We start from the raw sequence: 18,997 nt of genomic DNA on the forward strand, positions 1-18,997 counted from the left end.
TTGCATAATATATATATAAAATCTCCTGTCAGTTCGGTTTCCCTGGAGAACCCTGACTAATACAAGCCAGTTATAGGCCACAGTAGAAGGAATCAGTATGGCAGGGTTGCTGAAGTCTATGCTCTAAGGACCTTTGAAGGACATGCCACCGTCCCTGGGGGCCTGAGGCCGGGTAGGCACACTAGTGGCAAACAAAGCAGAAAGCAGGGGCGGTTTTCTTCACCTCGGCCCCCAGCAAAGCCCTTTGACAGGCCCAGGGCCCAACCCATCTGAACCTTGGCTGACACAGTCATTCCTCACCCCCCCAGGGGGATCTCTGGGGAGAGAACCTGGGCCAACCTGCCCCTCTGGTGTTCTCCCTGTGGGACCAACCCATGGCTCTCTGAAAGGTTGCTAAGCCATATCAGATGTTCTCCTCCTCTCTCTCATCTTCCTCCTTTCTCCCCCTTTCCTCTTGTCCCTAGCCCCACCACAAAGCAGGGCTTGCTTCTCAAGGCCCTTGAGGTAAAACTTTTTTTTTTTCTGAAAGAGTTTGGGACACTGCTGTTAGGGACCTTTTGTGTTCTAAGTATGAGTCCTACCAAAAAAAAAAAAAAAAAAAAGTATGTGTGTGTGTGTGTGTGTGTGTGTGTGTGTGTGAGTGTGAGATAGATCCTTCTGTGTCTCCTTCTGCTTTCAGCTAGAGCTCCCCACCAGAGAGTCAGCCCGAGGCTTCAGAGCAGTGCTTTCCACTTGGTGTGACACATCTCCTTGGTGGCTTCATATCATAAAATGGTTCCCTGGAAAATAACATTCCTTCTCGAATTGGTTACTTCCAAACTCCCACCCAGGCAATACATACCCCACACACACTCTGGGCCTCTGGGCTTGGACAGGATGAGACAATCCAGGATACTTTGAAGCCTCTGCTCCCTTTCCTGCTCTTTGTTCTCTCCTTGCCTGTTAGCCAGAAAGTATTTTCCAAGCATCTTCCCTGTGCCTAGGGCAGTGCCAGGAGCTGCAGGGAACGGAAGGCATGGGGAAGGGCCCTGGCCCAAAAGACAGACAGTGGATTTTGTTGGGAGAGGAGACTTACATACTTTTATATTTGGTCTTGAGACTTACATACTTTTTTATATTTGGTTTTAGGGTTAAACAGTTTGCCATAACAGTAGCATCTAGCACAGCTGAAAGTGCTTTCTGAGCTCAGGGGAGGGAGGCCTCACAGGGCGGTGGAGGCAGGAGGAGGGAGGTTGAATGAATCAACACCTGCGGAGGGCAGGATGCTCTCGGGATGTGCAATGGAAGCAGAAAGGGAATTCACGTGCTTGCAGGGAGTCTGAGGAGACGAGGCTAGGATGTGGCACAAAGGAACAGGGTGATGGAGACCCGGGTTTACAGTGTTGCAGTCTGACGGATCTTTGTTTAGGCCAAAAGTAGCAAGTGGGTGGCCCTGGGGCCACGTCTACTGACATCTTGGGCTTGACTTGCATAATTTAAAAATATGTTTTAAAAATATATTTCATTGCTTATAAGATGTGAGATATCAAACCCAAATCCAGTTCTGCTTCTCTTGGAAAACAAATCAATATTGGGCAACATTATCTTCCTGCAGCTATCAGCCAGAGGTGAGTGACAGTTGCATGCTGTTATGGATAAATCATGTCCCCCACGAAGACATGCTCAGGTTCTAGTCTCTGGCCTGGTGGATGTAAACTCATTTGTAATAGTTAAGATGAGGCCAACCTGAATCGGAGTGGGCCTTAATCCAATATGACTGGAGTCTTTAGAAGCAAAGGAAATTTGGAGACAGTGAGAAGGAATGAATAGGAGACAGAAGGAGAGAGACAGCCATGTGACAGGGTAGAGAATGAGTTATGGATTGCTGGCAAGCCACCTCCAGAGTACTACAGACTCCAGAGAAAGCAAGTATGATCTTGCTGACACCTTGATTTCAGACTTCTAGCCTCCAAGAGTAAGACAATAAATTCCTGTAGTTTAAGCCAACCCTTCTGTGGTATTTTATTACAGCAACCCTGGAAAACTAAGACACCTGCATGGGTTGCACAAGCCCTGTCGAAGTGCACAGAGCTGACTGCTGGCAGATTCACTCCCCCAGCACTTTTGCAATTCCTTACCAATACCCGTCACCCCGCATTTACCTCATCCCTTTTCCTACCCGTCTCAATCTTCTTCACTTTTCAAGTCCCCTTCCCTGAAGTCTTCTCTGGCACTTGTCTTCATGGTGAATGCTCACTACTGTGAACTTAAAAAGGAGATGTTTGCTGCACATTTGGATGGTAATAGCACCACATCCCGTTCTCAGCTTGTATCATTGTGTGACCTCGGCAATGTTGTCCTGTATCTTATTAACTGCCCTGTATCTTATTTCAGTAAATCTGGGTAACCACCGTGTTAGCTCTTGGTGCAGTGCTTTGTAGGGGAGGAGCTCAAACGATTGACTGAATGGAGGATAATGGCATCTGGTGTATGTGTGTGTGGATGTGGATAAAAAGTCTTTCACCCAGATAACGGCTGTACTGTTTGAACATCTCCTCACAACAAGGGAATCCAAGGTGAAGGATGAGGGTATTTCTGGACCCAGCTGATTCTAAGCGACAAGAACTAAATTTATAAAAGCTTTTCCCAGATATTCAGAATTTAATCATTTAGATTTTTGCCATGTGAGATTTTCGGCACTTAGAAATGTAAGATCCTTCCTCTGCCTTCCTCAGTCCCCGTCAGACTCCTAATAGCACTTGTTGCTTCTTCTTCACAGCCTCCGGCCTCTCCTCTTCTCCATCTACACCCACCCAAGTGACCAAACAGCACACATTTCCTCTTGAATCCTATAAGCACGAACCTGAGCGACTAGAAAATCGCATCTATGCCTCCTCTTCCCCTCCGGACACAGGCCAAAGGTTCTGCCTGCCCTCCTTTCAGAGTTCGGCCAAGCCTCCCTCAGCATCACCAAAACACTATGCCGCCCCCAAAACCGTAAGTCTGGTCCTTTCTTCTGTGGGCAGGGGCCAACAGGCATTTGGATGGAGGGCAGAACCAGCTATTTTTTCCCAAGCAAAAATAGTCTGACTGTATACAGTAGAAGCTAAGGTTACGAACTCCTGGCATTTTGAATATATTTTATCATAAATCACAGGCTTAGGAAGAATTGTGAGGGCACAGTAAACAAATGCAAGTTAAATGAAAAATGGTTACAGCTGGTCTATCTGGAACATGACCAGGAGAAGGGTTTCGTTCCCTTGTCATCTTCTTAAAAGTCAGTCATTAAAACATTTATTTGAATTTACCTTGATTGAGAGACTAAAGTAAAAAGTCATAGGCAAAGCAAAGTATATTTATATACATTCTAGAGTTTTAAGATTTAAAGTTTGACATCCATTTGACCTCGGATTGCATTCTGGGAAAGATAAGCCTTTCAAGGGAAGCAGTGTGGTGAAACAGATGTCTCTGCATCCTTCAAAGGATTGGCTGAGACGGTCCAGTGAGTGTTTATGGAGGAAGCTGGCATAGCTACAGCACTTAAGCACTCTCTACCTTCCAATGCACTGGGTCCTAAGTGTAGTGACCCTATCCATCATTGCCTGCTTAGTTTCTATCAGGTACAACAGATACCCAGCAGGGACATAAGAACCATATCACAGAAGTCTGCCTGTATTGTTAACTATCTCATTCAGTTGTTATCCTTTGGGAGAAAGAAGATGTATTTGTCTTGCAGGGAACATGCTATTACTATTCTCCTTGCTCAGTCAATGATTATTTTATTAAATGCATGCTGTGCAGAGTATGTTTTAAGTGCCACAGGATAAACTACAAGGTCCTGTTTCTCCTTTCTAAAGCTTACAGTTTTGTTGGAAACAGAATATGTACTCCAGTGAAACAGTCAAGTACAAGTGGAAAGTGGTTTCAGTGCAGATGAGTAGAACACAGTAGACACTACAGGTGATTTGAAAAGGGAAAAGGAACATCAGTCTGATGAGGGCAATGAGGGCTTCAAGGCAGTGGTACCACCTGAGCTGAGCCTGGAATAATTGTGGGGTTTAAATAAGGGAGGAGGTGAAAGGAGAGCCTTCTGCAAAAGAAAATAGCCATGGTTTGGGGTTGGGAATAAGCAGGTGTAGCCTGGCAGAAGGAAGAGGTTATACAGTGTAGGACAGTGAGACACAAACTCAGACAAGTCATACAGGGCCTATGTCCAAGGAAGGTGGTGATCTGGCCACAGACTGCAGACAGGAGGGCCAGCTGGGAGGCTGATGAGTTGTCCAGATGCGTTGTAGTAAGGGGATTGGCCCAGGACAGCTAAGGACCTGGGAGGAAAGCCATCCATATTCTTAGGTGTGACTGAGGAAAGAGCCAGACAGGTTTGTTTTCCTGGGCATTTAATAAAGAGACTTGGTTATATACAGGATGGAACACAAGAGAGGCTGCAAAGGGGTTGATGAGGCAGCCCAAAGGTTATCAAAAGCAGGAAGCCACTACTACCCTTAGGGCTAGAAGGACGGTGAGAGGAGGTGGTGTTACTGAGCCAAAGCTGGTGCCATTGTGCAGGAAGTAGAACCATGGCAAGACTGCTGAAGCCAGAGCCAGGGAGAAGCAGCAGTCACTGGCCAGAGATGCTGCTGGTGCAGAGGGATAGAAATCCGGGTGTCTCCCCTCCTCCAGCCCTCCGGGCTTGTGCCAAGCCCACCTGAAACCAGTAGGCAAGGAAACTTGGCACAGATATACCCCCATGATACCCAGTAGAGCCAGGGACGGACCAGAGAAGGTTATTCTAGAGAGAACAGGGAAATGACTGGCAGAGAGACAGAAATGGATAGGGGAGATGCAGAAAGTCTCAAGATGTTGGTTTCCTTTAATTGACTACTGCTGGTTGATGGAATAACCCCATTTAAAATGGGATGCTGGTTTGGGGAGAAAAACAGTTATTTTGGCTTCAGATCACTGGGAGCTATGGTGAGAGACACAGGGTTTTTCCACAATTGCATTATGTTTAGTGGCAGAAGTTTTGTGCTGGGGACAAGCACGTAGCCTCTCCCAGTTTAAATAAAAGAGAATCCAGAGGGTGCTCTCAGTCTGCTGTCAGTTTTGGTTGTGACTGCAAAGTGATGTTCGTAACTGTTTATAAGTCCACACCTCTGTGAAGCCCTCGGCCAAGGCCAGCAAGAGGAGGGGCCCCTTCAGGCTTTCTACCGTGGTTCTGGTGCCAGAGAGGAAGTATCCTTGGCTGGCTCCCATACTCCACAGCGGACATCAACCATGTGCCCTGCTCGGTGCCTGCAATTCCATGACACACGGCCGGCTGTGTGGGAGAGTGAGATTTCAAGAAAGGTCCAGTCAAGACTACAATGTTTTAGTTTGAGCTTCAGGGAATCAGGGTGATCTCCCAAGGCTCCTCACTTAAGTCTTGAAATGATGTTTCAAGAACTGGAAGAGAACCTCTCCACCGGCTCCCTGACATTAAACAGGCGCTGAATCCCACCATAAGGTTTATCAGCACAGGCCTCCAAGGACACCCATCAGCCTGGTAGTGTTCCCAGCCTCTGCAGCCATGCTTTTCCCAAGCCTCTTCTGCTTTCAGCAGTGCTTGGCAGCCAGGCAGGTGGTAGTTTCAAGTTCATAGAAAGTGTGTTATTTAAGACTGGATTATGTCAAATGTCTTTATGTGCTAAATTCCTTAAGAGCTTGGCTGATTTTGGTATTTTGCTACCAGCATAGTCTTGGAAATATTTTCTCAACAAGGGGAGAGCAATAATCAGCTTTGCATTTTAGGATGGTCCCTCCCAGCAGGTGTGGAAATTGGATTGGATTTGGGCAGAACAGGAGCCCAGAGGCGATGCAGTTTGCAGTAATCTAGGCCTGGTGGCAGGTGAAGATGGAAAGTGGACTGATGTAAAAAGAGTGAAGAGGGGTGACTCACTTCCACGCAGCCGACTCCTCTGCCGCTCTCCGCCTCACACGCGCTCACACCCGGCCTGAGATGGCCACGGCGGCCGGGGTCTCCAACTCCTGGGACCGTGGAGGCCCTGGTGCGGAAACGGGTGGGGGTGGGGCAGCAGCAGCAGCGCCAGTGCGGACCGCTGGGCGGACGAGGATGAGGACGTCAAGGATAACTGGGTTGACAATGATGATGAAAAAAAAAAGGAAGCAGAAGTAAAACTAGAAGTAAAAGTTTTAGAGAAGAAAAAAAGAGTAGAGAAGATCAAAGAGAAAGAACGGCAACAGAAGAACAGGCAAGAAGAAATGAAACAGAGGTTAGAGGAACCCGAAGAACCTGAAGGGCTAACACCAGAAGAACAGTTAGCAGATTAACTGTGGGCTAAAGAAGGTGCAGGAAGAGACAGACCGCAAATTAGCAAAAGAAACTTTTGGTGTTGATAATACAGTTTATGGAAAGATGCTATGAACCCATCTCAAGAGATGATTTCATAGAGTTTGGAAAGCTACTAAGAGATAAAATTGCACAATATGAAAAATCACTATATTATGCCAGTTGTTTGGAATCCTTAGTTCAAGATGTGTATATTTCGTAGGAAATTGATGGCGTGAAAAATATTACCAATTCATTGACTGTGCTTTGCAGTGAAAACCAGAAGCAAGCAAAGCAAAGCCAAGCCGAAAAGAAGAAAGGTGTGGTTCCTGGAGGAGGGTTCAACGCCAGCATGAAAGACGATCTGACAGGCTATGCGGTTATGCGGGAGGATATGTACAAGACCATGAAGACTGCATGGGACGTTTTATCATCTCCTGGTGTCTTTTTCTGTTGCTCACAATCCCTTCAACATGCCGCACAACTTCCTTTCCCCTCAGTTCTGTCCAGTGCCACAATCAGAAGTGCAGTATCTTTGTGCTGGTTATTTAAACTCTTGACATTTAGGTGCTGATGTGTGAATGAGGGAACTTGAATCTTGCTACAAAGGGATTAAAAGTGGGAAACTCAGTTGCTAATAAATCATAGTTAAAAAAAAAAATCCTAAAAAACATTGTCATTGTTGCTATCTGATTCCATAGCAGCAGTCACTAAATTGGAAACAAAGTTGCAACATGACAAAATATTGTATAGTATTGACCAGAAACATTCAGTGAAATAGCCTTAACCATATCTCCTTGAACTACTACATAACTTGTCAAGAAAAGCAATTTGCAACAAGGGAATGTGGTGTGCACCTTGTGTTAAAGTTTGCTTTGTCTTAAAGTTGAGCGTGAGGCTATTAAAAATACATTGTGAAGAAGACTGCTTATCTCAGACAGAGGATACTGCAGCTGAAAAACCACTACTAGTTGGATACTTAAAAATTGAATGACCAAAACCCTCCAACTTTAAAGCTGAAGAAGGTAAACCTCTCCATTATTGCATTATAAGTTGTGGAATCTCTTGAGTGCATAGACTGGTTTATTTATCAGAATCTTTCTACTAACAGAGTGCTTCAGATGGGAGAGGGTAAATCTTTACCTGTTTTAATTGCCTGATTTAAGTGTCTGAGAAACAAATATCCTTTGTTCTCCTAGGCTGTGATGGAACAACTTTACCAGGGTTTTGGCATTTCCTTCCCTTTATAAAACATGGTCAGCAAACTGCACCAGTTAACTACAGTTTGGTAAATTGTTGTAACAGTTATGACATCTTCAGTGTTTTATAAAGCAATTAACTTAATAAAATACTGTTTTGAGGACTTAAAAAAATAGAGGTATTTAAGAGGTATAATTGACAGGCATTTGTAACGTAGTGATTGATCGGTTGAGGGGAAAAGAGAAAAGGATGATTGCAAAGGTTTTGTCTGGGAAACTGCATAGTTAGTTTCATTTGCTGGAATAGGGAACAGAGAAGAAAGAGGACCCAGGTGTGAATGGGTGTGTGTGTGCACGCACATGTGTATGTGTGTGTATGCAAATGCATATGTATGTTGGAGAGGATATGGTACAATAAGGCCAAGGGCAATTGGATATATGAGTCTGGAGTTGGGAATTCAGGTTTGAGAATCATCAGAATATAAATGGTAATTGAGGCCATGATAGTAGATGAAATAATCTAGAGAAATGTATAGTAGATGAGAAGAGAGAAAAACATGGACATTGAAAGCACAAAGGAAAAGGGATTTTGAATTACCTGAAAAATAGGCAGGAAACCAGGCAAACACAGTATTGCAGAAGCAAATGGAACATATTACATTACGTTTCAAGCATTGGGAGTAAGTGGTCAGCAATGTCAAATGCCTTAGTCAGATCATGTAACGTAAGGCCTGAGGTCATTGGTGACCTTGCGAGAGTACTTTCAGTCAAGGGTGCAAGCCATATCACGTGGGTTCAATGATTAAGAAATAAAGAAGAGGAGATCATGTCTAGTGTAGATAATTCTTTCAAGGATCCTGATTTTGAAGGGAAGAGAGAGAGCTGTAGCTAGAAGAGTGTAGCTCTTCAATTCATCTTCCACTGAATTGAAAACTTACAATGAGAAGGTATTAGAATGATCAGTGATTTCCTAATTTCCCCTCCACACCCTCCCACAGTCACTCCCACACCCTCCCTCTTTTTCTTACAGAATTTTACTCTTTACCTGTATCTTTTTTGGGTCAGAGTCCTTAGCAACCGAGCCTAAGGTGAGGTTTCACATGCAAGTTTATTTGTTAAGGGAGTGGTCTCAGAAGAAATCTGTAAGGGAGTGAGGGAAGAGAAGAAGCTGAAGCTTAGCGAGGATGTGGTTTCGGATGAGATCTCACCTCAGCCTGATGGCAGGAGAAGTGCTGGAGTGTAAATAGCACCAGAATTTGCCCCGCCTGGAGGTAAGGAAGCTGGGCCTTTGTACCCTCTTACCAGGCAGCTGTTTGTTATGAGAGATGCACCTCCGGCTGAAGTGGCTCCCATAGTCCCAGGGCAATCCTCCTGAGAAGATTATAGGTATGAGCCATTAGCAGTAGTCCAGGGAGTGGCTTGGTGGGACAGAGCCAGTTAAAGGGACCCCAGGGCATTTACTGCAGCCCGGAATCCCATCCACTGCTTCTCTTGCCTGGGTTATTCTATATCCAGTAGAACAAAGCTTGGTGGCTTAAAACAACTGTTAATTTAGTGCACAATTCTGTAGGTCAGCAATTTAGGCTGGGTGTTCTTTTGATCTCAGCTCTGCTTACTTACGCATCTGTGGACACCTGCCAGGTCAGTTGGGGACTCTGCCAGAACTGCGTGTCTCTGCTCCACGTGGTCTCTCATCCTCCAGCAGGCTAGCCCAGACTTGTTCACATGGCAGTAACAGGGTTCCAAGCGAGATAGAGGTATTCAAGGTCTCTTAAGGCCTAGGCTCAGAACTGGCACTGTAGCCCCTCTATCAAGAGATGGAATCTTTCCCCTCTCCTCTTGACTCTGGGTTGGCCTTATGACTTGCTTTGGCCGACTGAAGAAGGCAGGAGTGACAGCCACATTGCACAGGGCATGGATACAGGGAGAGGGAAAGGATTGGGACTAGTTTTGTAGTCTACCACATCTTACCACTTGATTCCAACAGCTGGGTCTAGTGCACATGAATTTACTAGAGTCTACTGGCTCATTCATCTGTATGTAAGGAGTCTAATTTAGATGGTTAACTTCTCTAAGAGTAATTTTCCTGTAAATTAAACTGTTGCAGTTTGGGTTCCCTGAGAAACAGACTCTAAGAGGGAGATTAGCGTGCAGGATGTTTATTAGGAAGTGCTCTCCGGAGCAACACCTACGGGAGAAGGGAAGGAAGCAGAGATGGGCAGAGGGAGATGTTGCGATGCAATGCAGTATCAGTGAAGGCCTCAGCCCACAGCCCACCCATAAGGAATGCTGAAATGGAGATGGCTCTTGAGAGTCATCCCAGATTGGGGTGAAGGGGCCACACCTTTATCCTGCATCAGTCAGTCTTTGGATGAGGGCAACTCGGGGAAGGAGCTGACCTTGACCAAGGCAACTCTCCTCAGCTCAGGGTAATTCCTGGAGAGGGTTGTAACTGAGGGTTGTCAGTTGGCAGCATTCCTATCAAATGGGGGGAAAACCCCTGTGGTGGTTTGAAGCCGTGTATACCCTAGAAAAACATATACTTAAATTACTCCATTCCTATGGGTGTGAACCCATTATAAGTAGGACCTTTTGATGAGGTTGCTTCAGGTAAGGAGTGGCCCACCTCAATCAGGATGAGTCTAAAACCTATTACTGGAGTCCTTATAGAATGAAATTCAGATGGTGGGAGAGAAAGCCACACGAAGCAAGAAGCTGCAACGGAACTTGGACAAGAAGAAAGAGACCAGGAGATCCCACCATGTGCCTTGCCATGTGGTAGAGGAGCCCAGGATCACTGGCAGCCAGCCCCAGAATGCCACAGTCTTCAGGGAGAAAGAACCACCTTGATGATGCCTTGATTTGGACATTTTCCCACCCTCAAAACAGTGAGCGAATAAATTCCCATTGTTGAACCCAACCATTTCATGGTGTTTTCTTGAGCAGCCCAGGAAACTAAAACATCCCTCAAAGGGGATTTGGATACTGCTCACAACCTCCAATGCATGGACTTATTCTCTACTTTATTTTCAATTTATGATGCCAAAGTTCTGACTTGCATAAAACTAAGGGACATTGTATTTCTTCTTACAATATATTCAGGACATAGCTAAAATGAAGGATGGTTAGTTGGTCTGAATGAGAAAGGTTTTATCAGTCCCAGAGCCCCCCACCCCCACCCCCAGCAAACAGCCGTCACCAACTTGCCAGTCCCTAGAGTGAGCTGCCTTGGAAGTGGATCTCCCAGCCCCAGCCAAGACCTCACTGGATATCCTGTACCAGGACTGCCCCCGAATGGTCCACAAATTCTTGACCCACAGAAACCATAAGAGATAATAAATGACTGTTGTTCTCTTAAACCACATAGTTTGGGGTGATTTGTTTTGTATCAATAGATAACTATACTTGTTTCATTATATATGTGAAGAGATAGCATGACCCAATGAATTGAGCAATTAGTAATAAACTCAGGAGCTTTGAGTTCCTTTTAAAAACTCTCTAGACACTGACTCAGTCTGCAAGATGCCTTGTTTTCCTACCAAGAATATTTGGAAGGAAATTACTAGCCAGTATTTCAAGGTTGTTGTTTGGAATAATTACCCCATTTTTTTTTTTTTTTTTTAAGATAGGAAAGCATTTTAAAAACCTATAACTATTTCAAATCATTTGGCATTAAGGAGCAGTTAAATTTTATATGCACTATTTTTTATATTCTTGTCTACCATTATAAATATCAAGTTACAACCTAATAAGGTTTTGATATTAAAACTGTCTGCCCAGAAATAACAAACAGTTCCATAGTCTATTACTCACAACAGATTAGATTTTTTAAAAATAGTTTGGAAAATTTTACATTGGGTCAAGGAGTAGGAGCTACAGAGAGAGCAGATTCATAATGGGATTGGTTATCATGATACTTGACATGTGTTGCCTGTGTGTTGAAGAGGTGGGCACAGAATATCTATTCTCCTAGCTGTCAAAAAAAATTGATATTATACTTGGCATTCTTCCTGTATTCCTGCACTACTGAAATCATGACTTGATGAGCAGAAAGAAGGCAGATCCCAAAGAAGAAAGAGAGGCTTGGCTAAGAGCTTGGCCCACTGGTCTGAGCAATGGCCTGGAAATTGGGGATTCTTGTTCATTCTGTTCCCCAAGATAGCTGAGCTCCAAGGAAAGGATGTTGAATCTTTAAAAAAAAAAAAAAATCTGATAAATGCCCTGCCTCTATCACCTTCCAGGTATCCATGAGGGAAATCATTCATTCAGCAGTTGTTTCCTAAGACTGTATTATTTGCCTGGCACTATATGAGGCACTGAGTACTCCAAGATAGTTGAGATAATATCTGCCCTCAAGAGTCTCCCCAGCAAAAAGAAATATGTGCTGTAAGAAGAAGAACCCTGGAGCAAAAGCAGTAGAGGAGAGCATTCCGCCTCTTCGCTCAATGGGTGACAAAACTAACAGATGGGGTACGTAATGGTTAGGTTCATGTGTCAACTTGGCCAGGTGATGTGCCCAGGTGTCTGGTCAAGCAAGCACTGGCCTAACCATTGCCAGGAGGACATTTGTGGCTGGTTAATAACCAGAAGGCTGGTTTATTGTATCATCAGTCAATTGCCGTCACCTGTGACTGATTACATCAATGAAGGGCATGTCTTCCATAATGAGAGAATTCAGTCAGCTGAATTTAATAGAATCAGTTGAAGATTTTTAAGGGAGAAAGAGAGAGAACCTTCACTTCTTTAGCTAGCCAGCATCTCCTGGGGAGTTCGTCAAGCACCTTCATCGGAATTACCAGTTTGCTGCCTGCCCTACGGAATTTGGACTCATGCATCCTGCCCTATGGAATCTGGACTCATGCATCCCCCACAGTTGCATGAGACAATTTTATAAATCTTGTATTTGCAGATATTTCTTGTTGATTCTGTTTCCCTAAAGAACCCTAACTAATACAGGGTATGTGTTCCTAAAGATTTGCAAGTCACATAGACATCATTGTTGTGATTGATCATGGAGATTGAAATATAGGGAAAAATTTTTAAAGTTTCAATACTGTATCATTTTTCTATCTTGTTTTATAGAGCCACCCATGGCTCTATAGCTGCGAGAAATGTAACCATTTTTCATGGTTAAATCCACATCCCTTAATCATGACAGTGGCCACCTGAGAGTTCATCTTGAGTTTCTACACCCGAGATGGCCAACCCTGCCTTTACCTGGGAGAGGCAATTATTAAAATATTGGGGTCTTCTGGAGCGGGGATGGCCACTGAAGCTTATCAAGAGTAATCTACAAATAGTACCTCTGCTAGGATGTGAATGCCTCAGGATTGTTGTTTTCCCTAATTTGGGCCAACAGTGTGAAGAACATCACTTAAGTATGCAACAGACCTTAACAAAATGCATTTCTTGTTCAAGAAATTGTCTTGATCAAACTGTTGCCAATTTCTATAACCTAGGGGCAGAAACCAGATTGCAGAGGGTGGCCAAGTAAGTGTGAGTGTGAGATGTCAAGGTACAGACAGAGAATGTGGAGAGCTTTATCACGGTTTGGTGTGAAGAGGAGATGAGAGTGAAGGTTGTAGCTGGATGGGAATTCAGGAAGGGCTTTTCTTTTAAGAGATGGGGTGACTTGAGCCTGTTATAAGCTGTTGGAAAGGAGTTACCAGTGTCTGTATCCTTCACTTTCTCTGCTAAGGATTTTACCTCCTAGAGCCTCTGTTTAATAGGAATATAGTACTTATCTCACAGGATTGTTGTGAGGATCAAATGAGATGATCCCTGTAAAGTTATTCACCCAAAGGGTACACTAAAGCCAAGATTTGATGCGAGGCAACTGGGTTTCAAAACCTGTTTTCTTAGGATGGTTTTCTACTACCTCTAGGGAAGTCCAAGTTTCTTAGCCTACCTGTCACATGTTGACTGAGCTTTGTAGCATACATGCTCAATTCAGGGATTGGCAAACTATGACCCATGTACCAAATCTGGCCTATCTAACCCCTCACGCACCAATTTTTTTTTTTTTTTTTGCAGGATAACAAAGGTATTTATTTGGGGCCCTTAGAATTGCAAATCAGGGAGCACAGATTCTGGCAGCAACCTAAATTGTGCCTCCTCTTGGCATTTCCAGGCAAGGATTTTTAAAGGAAAAGAAGAAGATTAGATAAGTTTTTTGTGGTTGGTGGATATTTGGGGTACTCCAAATGTCCTTTGGGTTTATAATTTACTGAGTTCTTTAACTTGTGCTTTGTTTATGGTGCCCAGCTGTCCTTAGGTTTTTTGTTGTTGGTTTTTTTTGTGTGTTTTTTTGTTTGTTTGTTTGTTTTCCCCAGAGAACTTCTGAAGCCAAGCTTTATTCTATGGTTAGAAGGGAATAAAATGATCAAAATTAAATGGAGTTTAAGTCAAATGACAATGTTCAAGAAACACTTTTGAAGAAATATCATTTGTGAATACTATAGGAGTATTTAATACACTTTTCGATCAAATCTATGAGACTGGTATGAAAATGAGGTCATGATTTTGATGATCCCGAGTTCTGTTTAAACAATAAAAATGAGAGTGTATGATTTTGCATGACCTAGATACTTTGCATCTTCATAGAAAAAGATTATCAAAGAAGAGTGATCCGCTGGATGGTGGTATAGACCTTTGCTATCAAATAGGAAAGCCACTACCACATGTGGTTATAATAGAATTAAAAATTCAGTTCTGCAGTTGTACTAGCTATACTTCACGTACTCAATAGCCAGACTACAGAAAGAAATTTCAGGAAAATGTCAGGTTTGGGATCAAATATTCTGCTAGTTTGGTTTTTGATTTCATTTCAAGTGAAATTTTTTGGAAATTTTATGGTTTCATTTTGCTGAGGTTGAAATGTTCTTTTCATTTTACTGGTTAGCTATGTGAATTGGGGTCATAAAATTCACATAAAAGAGGCTTTCCTACTTAGAGGCTTTGGGTGGAAATAATTAGAACTAAAAGAATCATAATTTTAAAAACCTCAATTTGTTGAGTTCAAAATCCATTTTGTGTTTGTCATTTGAATTTTTTTTTCAATTTTAGAACATTTTCATTGCTCCAAAAAGAAAAAACCCATACTCCTTATACCCCTCTATTACTGACACTTAGCATTGGTATGATACTTTTGTTACAATGGATAGAAGAATATTAAAATATTACTGTTAACTATAGTCCATAGTTTGCATTAGGTATATTTTCCCCATATACCGCCCTATTACCTACATCTTGTAATAGTGACATATATTTGTTCTAGATCCTAGAAGAACATTTGTAGTATTAACCACATTCATTGTCCATAACAAGGTTCACTATGTTATACAGTCCCATGTTTCATCCTCTAGCTTTCCTTCTAGTGACATACACAACCCTAAACTTCTCATTTCAACCATAATCACATGCACAATTCAGCACTGTTAATTACACTCACAATAATGTGCTACCATCACCTCTATCCATTTCCAAACATTATGATCAACCTTATTAAAAATTCTGCACAAGTTAAGCATCTACTTCCCATTCTCTACCCTCATTCTATCTCCTGGTAACCTATATTCTAGATATTAACTCCATGAGTTTGCTCATTATGCTTAGTGCATGTTAGATCATACAATATTTGTCCTTTTGTGTCTGGCTTATTTCACTCAACATAATGTCCTCAGGGTTCATCCATGTTGTCACATGCATCAGGACTTCATTTCTTCTTACAGCTAAATAATATCCCATTCTATGTATATACCACATTTTGTTTATCCGTTCATTGGTTGATGAGCACTTGGGTTGCTTCCAACTTTTGGCAGTTGTGAATAATGCTGCTATGAACATCGGTGTGCAAATGTCTGTTTCCACCCTTGCTTTCGGTTCTTCTGACTGTATACCTAGTAGCAGGATTGCCAAATCATATGGTAATCCTATTCTTAACTTTCTGAGTAACCGCCAAATTGTCTTCCACAGCAGCTCTATGATTCTACATTCCCACCAGCAGTGAAGAAATGTTCCTATTTCTCCATATCCTCTCCAACACTTCCTATTTTCTGTTTTTTAAATATTGGCCATTCTAGTACTTGTGAAATATCTCACTGTGGTTTTGATTTGCATTTCCCTAATAGCTAGTGATGTTGAGCATCTTTTCATGTGCCTTTCAGCCATTTGTATTTCCTCTTTGGAAAAATGTCTATTCAAGTCTTTTTCCCTTTTTTTAATTGGGATATCTGTCTTTATTGTTGAGTTGTAGGATTTCTTTATATATTGTGAATGTTAAACCCTTATCAGATATGTGATTTCCAAATATTTTCTCCCATTAAGTAGGTTGCCTCTTCTCTTTCTTCACAAAGTTCTTTGAAGCACAAAAGTATTCACTTTTGAGAACCCATTTATCCTGGGTTTTTTGTTGTTGTTGTTGTTGCTTGTGCTTTCAGTTTAAGGTTTTAAAAACCACCACGTACCACAAGGTCTTGAAGATGCTTCCCTACATTTCCTTCTAGGAGTTTTATGGTATTGGCTCTTATATTTAGGTCTTTGATCCATTTTGAGTTAATTTCTGTAAAAAGTGTGAGATAAGGGTCTCCTTTCATTCTTTTGTATATGGATATCCAATTTTCCTAGTACCATTCATCAAAGAGACTGTTCTGCCCTGCCCCAGTTGAGTGGACTTGGCAGCCTTGTCAAAAATCAATTGGCCATAGATTTGAGCATCTATTTCTGAACTCTCAATTCCATTCCATTGGTCAATATATCTTTCTTTATGCTAATACCATGCTGTTTTGACCACTGTAGCTTTGTAATATGCTTTAAAATCAGAAAGTATGAGTCCTTCAATTTCTTTCTTTCTTTTCAAGATGTGTTTTGGTGATTTAGGACCCCTTGTCCTTCCATATAACTTTGATATTGGCTTTACCATTTCAAAGTAGGCTGTTGGAATTTTGATTGGGATTGTGTTGAATCTGTAAATCAATTTTGATAGACTTGATATCTTAACAATATTTAGTATGCCAGTCCATGAAAACAGAATGTCTTTCCATTCATTTAGGTCTTCTTTGATTTCTTTTAGCAGTATTTCGTAGTTTCCTGAGTACAGGTCCTTTACATCAGTGCTGCTTCAAATCTGTCATATACCCCAGAAAAGACTGTGTTCTTTTAATCCATTCTTGTGGGGGCAGACCTATTGTGGGGGGGGGGGGGCATTTGATTAGGCTATTTCAATTGAGATGTGACCCAGCCCATTCAAGGTGAGTCTTGATCCTTTACTGGAGTCCTTTGTGAAGAGAATAAAAGACATTAAAAGCCAGATTGCTGAGAGAAAGGCCCAGAGACATTTGGAGACAGCTACTGAAACTAGAACCAGGAGAGAAGGACCAGCAGACATCACCAGGTACCTTCCAATGTGACAGAGGAAACCCAGATGCCAGCAGCCTTTCCTCAGAGAAGGTATCCTCTTATAGATGCCTTAATTTGGACATTTTCACAGCCTTAGAATTGTAACTTAATAAATCCCCATTGTTAAGAGACTTCCAATTTTCTGTATATTGCATTTCAGCAGCTTTAGCAAATTGAAACTGATTTTGGTACCAGAAGAGTGAGGTGCTGCGATTTGCAATTACCAAAAATGCTGGAACAGCTTTATAAATGGATAAGAGGAAGATTCTGGAAGAATTGTGAAAGGCCTAGATTGCTTTAAAGAGACTGTTGGTAGAAATATGGATGTTAAACTTACTTCCAGTGAGGCCTTAGACAGAAGCAATGAATGTGTCATTGCCAACTGAAAGGAACATGATCCTTGTTTTAAAGTGGCAGAGAATTTGGCAAAATTGAGTTCTGGTGTTGGATGGAAGGCAGAATTTAAAAGGGACAAGTTAGGATACTTAGCTGAAGAAATTTCCAAACTAAATGTGGAAAATGCAGCCTGGCTTCTCCTTGCAACCTATAGTAAAATGCAAGAGGAAAGGGATAAGCTAAGAACTGAACTCTTGAGTACAAAGAAACTAGAATTTGAAGGTTAGGAAAATTCTGAGTTTTCAAAAAGCAAGTCCCCAGAGAATAGAGCCCCATGTGAGGATTTAGTCAGTCAGCCATCTCAATGTGAATCAGGATTGGAGATGAAGTTATCCATAAAGCATTTGTAGGAAGTCCTGTTGTCTGATGGTTGGGATCCCTGTGAGCTGCATGCCAAACCAACAAGTTTTTGGCAAGATCTGTATGAACAGAACCACTGCCAGCATAGACTAAAGGGGACAGAAAAGGGACAGGTTGAAGGAAAAATGATTTCAAAGTCAGAACCATAGAAGCTGAAGTCTGGAGTCAAGAAACTTCGGGCCCAGAGAGCAGACCCACCCATGCACGTGGAGAGGGGGAGTTTGCCCCAGTCTCCTCCCCATTGTTCAGGAAGAGTGTTACCACCCCAGGACTCTCAAGTGCCTGGGAAATTGAGGGGCGCTTGACTGTCCTGATGTTCAGGAAGAATGCTGCCACTCCAGGTCTTGGAAAGGGTAGACCACATTCCCTGGGGGTTGGGGAGAGCCTGGACACCACCACACTGTTCTAAGGAGGTAGAGAGTGTGCCCTGGAGAGAGTCTGTGTGCCACCCCAATGCTTGAAGAGGGTGGAGCCGAGAACATGGTGGTTTCCCCAAAACTTGGAGATTTTGGAACCTTCACCCAGTGTTTGGAAAGAACTAGGCCACTTTGTCAGCCTAATAGAGAGTGAGACTGCTGCTCTCTCAAGCCCAGAAGATAAAACATCTTTCTGTAGTTGACTCAGACTTTGAAATCCAATGATGTTTGTCCTGCAGGTTTTTGGAACTGTTTGTGAACTTTGAACCCTGTTCCAATTTCTCCCTATGAAATTGGGAACATTTTACCCTAAGACTGTCCCTCCTTTGTATATTGGAAGCAGATAACTTGTTCTAAATTTCACAGGTCCACAGCTGGAGGGAATTTTGCCTTAGGATAGACCATGCCTCTAACTGATTTTGATAAGACTTTGCACTTAATATTGTTGCTGAAATGATTTAAGTTTTTGTGATATTGTGATGGAATGAATTTTGCGTATGGAAAGAGTATGTCTTTTTGGGGTCCAGAGGGTGGAGTGTGCTGGTTTGCTGCTGTTATGTACCCCACAAAAGGCCATGCTTTTTTCACCCATTCTTGTGGCTGCAGACCTATTGTGGGTGGGACTTTTGATTAGGTTATTTCCATGGAGATATGACCCACCCAATTCAAGCTGGGTCTTTATCCATTTACTGGGGTCCTTTATGAGGATAAGAGAGAGAAATGCCCAGAGACATTTGGAGACAGCCACTGAAACCAGAATCAGGAGACAAGGACTAGCAGATGTTGCCAAGTACCTTCCCATGTGACAGAGGAAACCCAGATGCCAGCAGTCTTTCCTCAGAGAAGGTATCTTCCTCTTGATGCCTTAATTTTGACATTTTCATGGCTTTAGAACTGTAACTTTGTAACCTAATAAAACCCCATTG

General features: G+C 42.6%; 1 protein-coding gene and 1 pseudogene across 3 annotated transcripts in view; both read left to right on the plus strand.

The window, feature by feature from the left end:
- The window catches only part of PRKAG2 (protein kinase AMP-activated non-catalytic subunit gamma 2), a 400,476-nt gene that overhangs the window by 235,925 nt on the left and 145,554 nt on the right, over nt 1-18,997 (plus strand). For all 3 annotated transcript variants that reach the window (XM_037835774.1, XM_037835773.1, XM_037835775.1), the window contains one exon: nt 2,759-2,976. In XM_037835774.1, the coding sequence (XP_037691702.1) occupies nt 2,759-2,976 (218 nt within the window). The remainder of the gene's footprint in view (nt 1-2,758; nt 2,977-18,997) is intronic.
- On the plus strand, nt 4,557-12,092 carry LOC119534734 (annotated as a pseudogene).

The sequence above is a fragment of the Choloepus didactylus genome, chromosome 5 (genome assembly GCF_015220235.1).
Source record: "Choloepus didactylus isolate mChoDid1 chromosome 5, mChoDid1.pri, whole genome shotgun sequence".
Classification (NCBI taxonomy): Eukaryota; Metazoa; Chordata; class Mammalia; order Pilosa; family Megalonychidae; genus Choloepus; species Choloepus didactylus.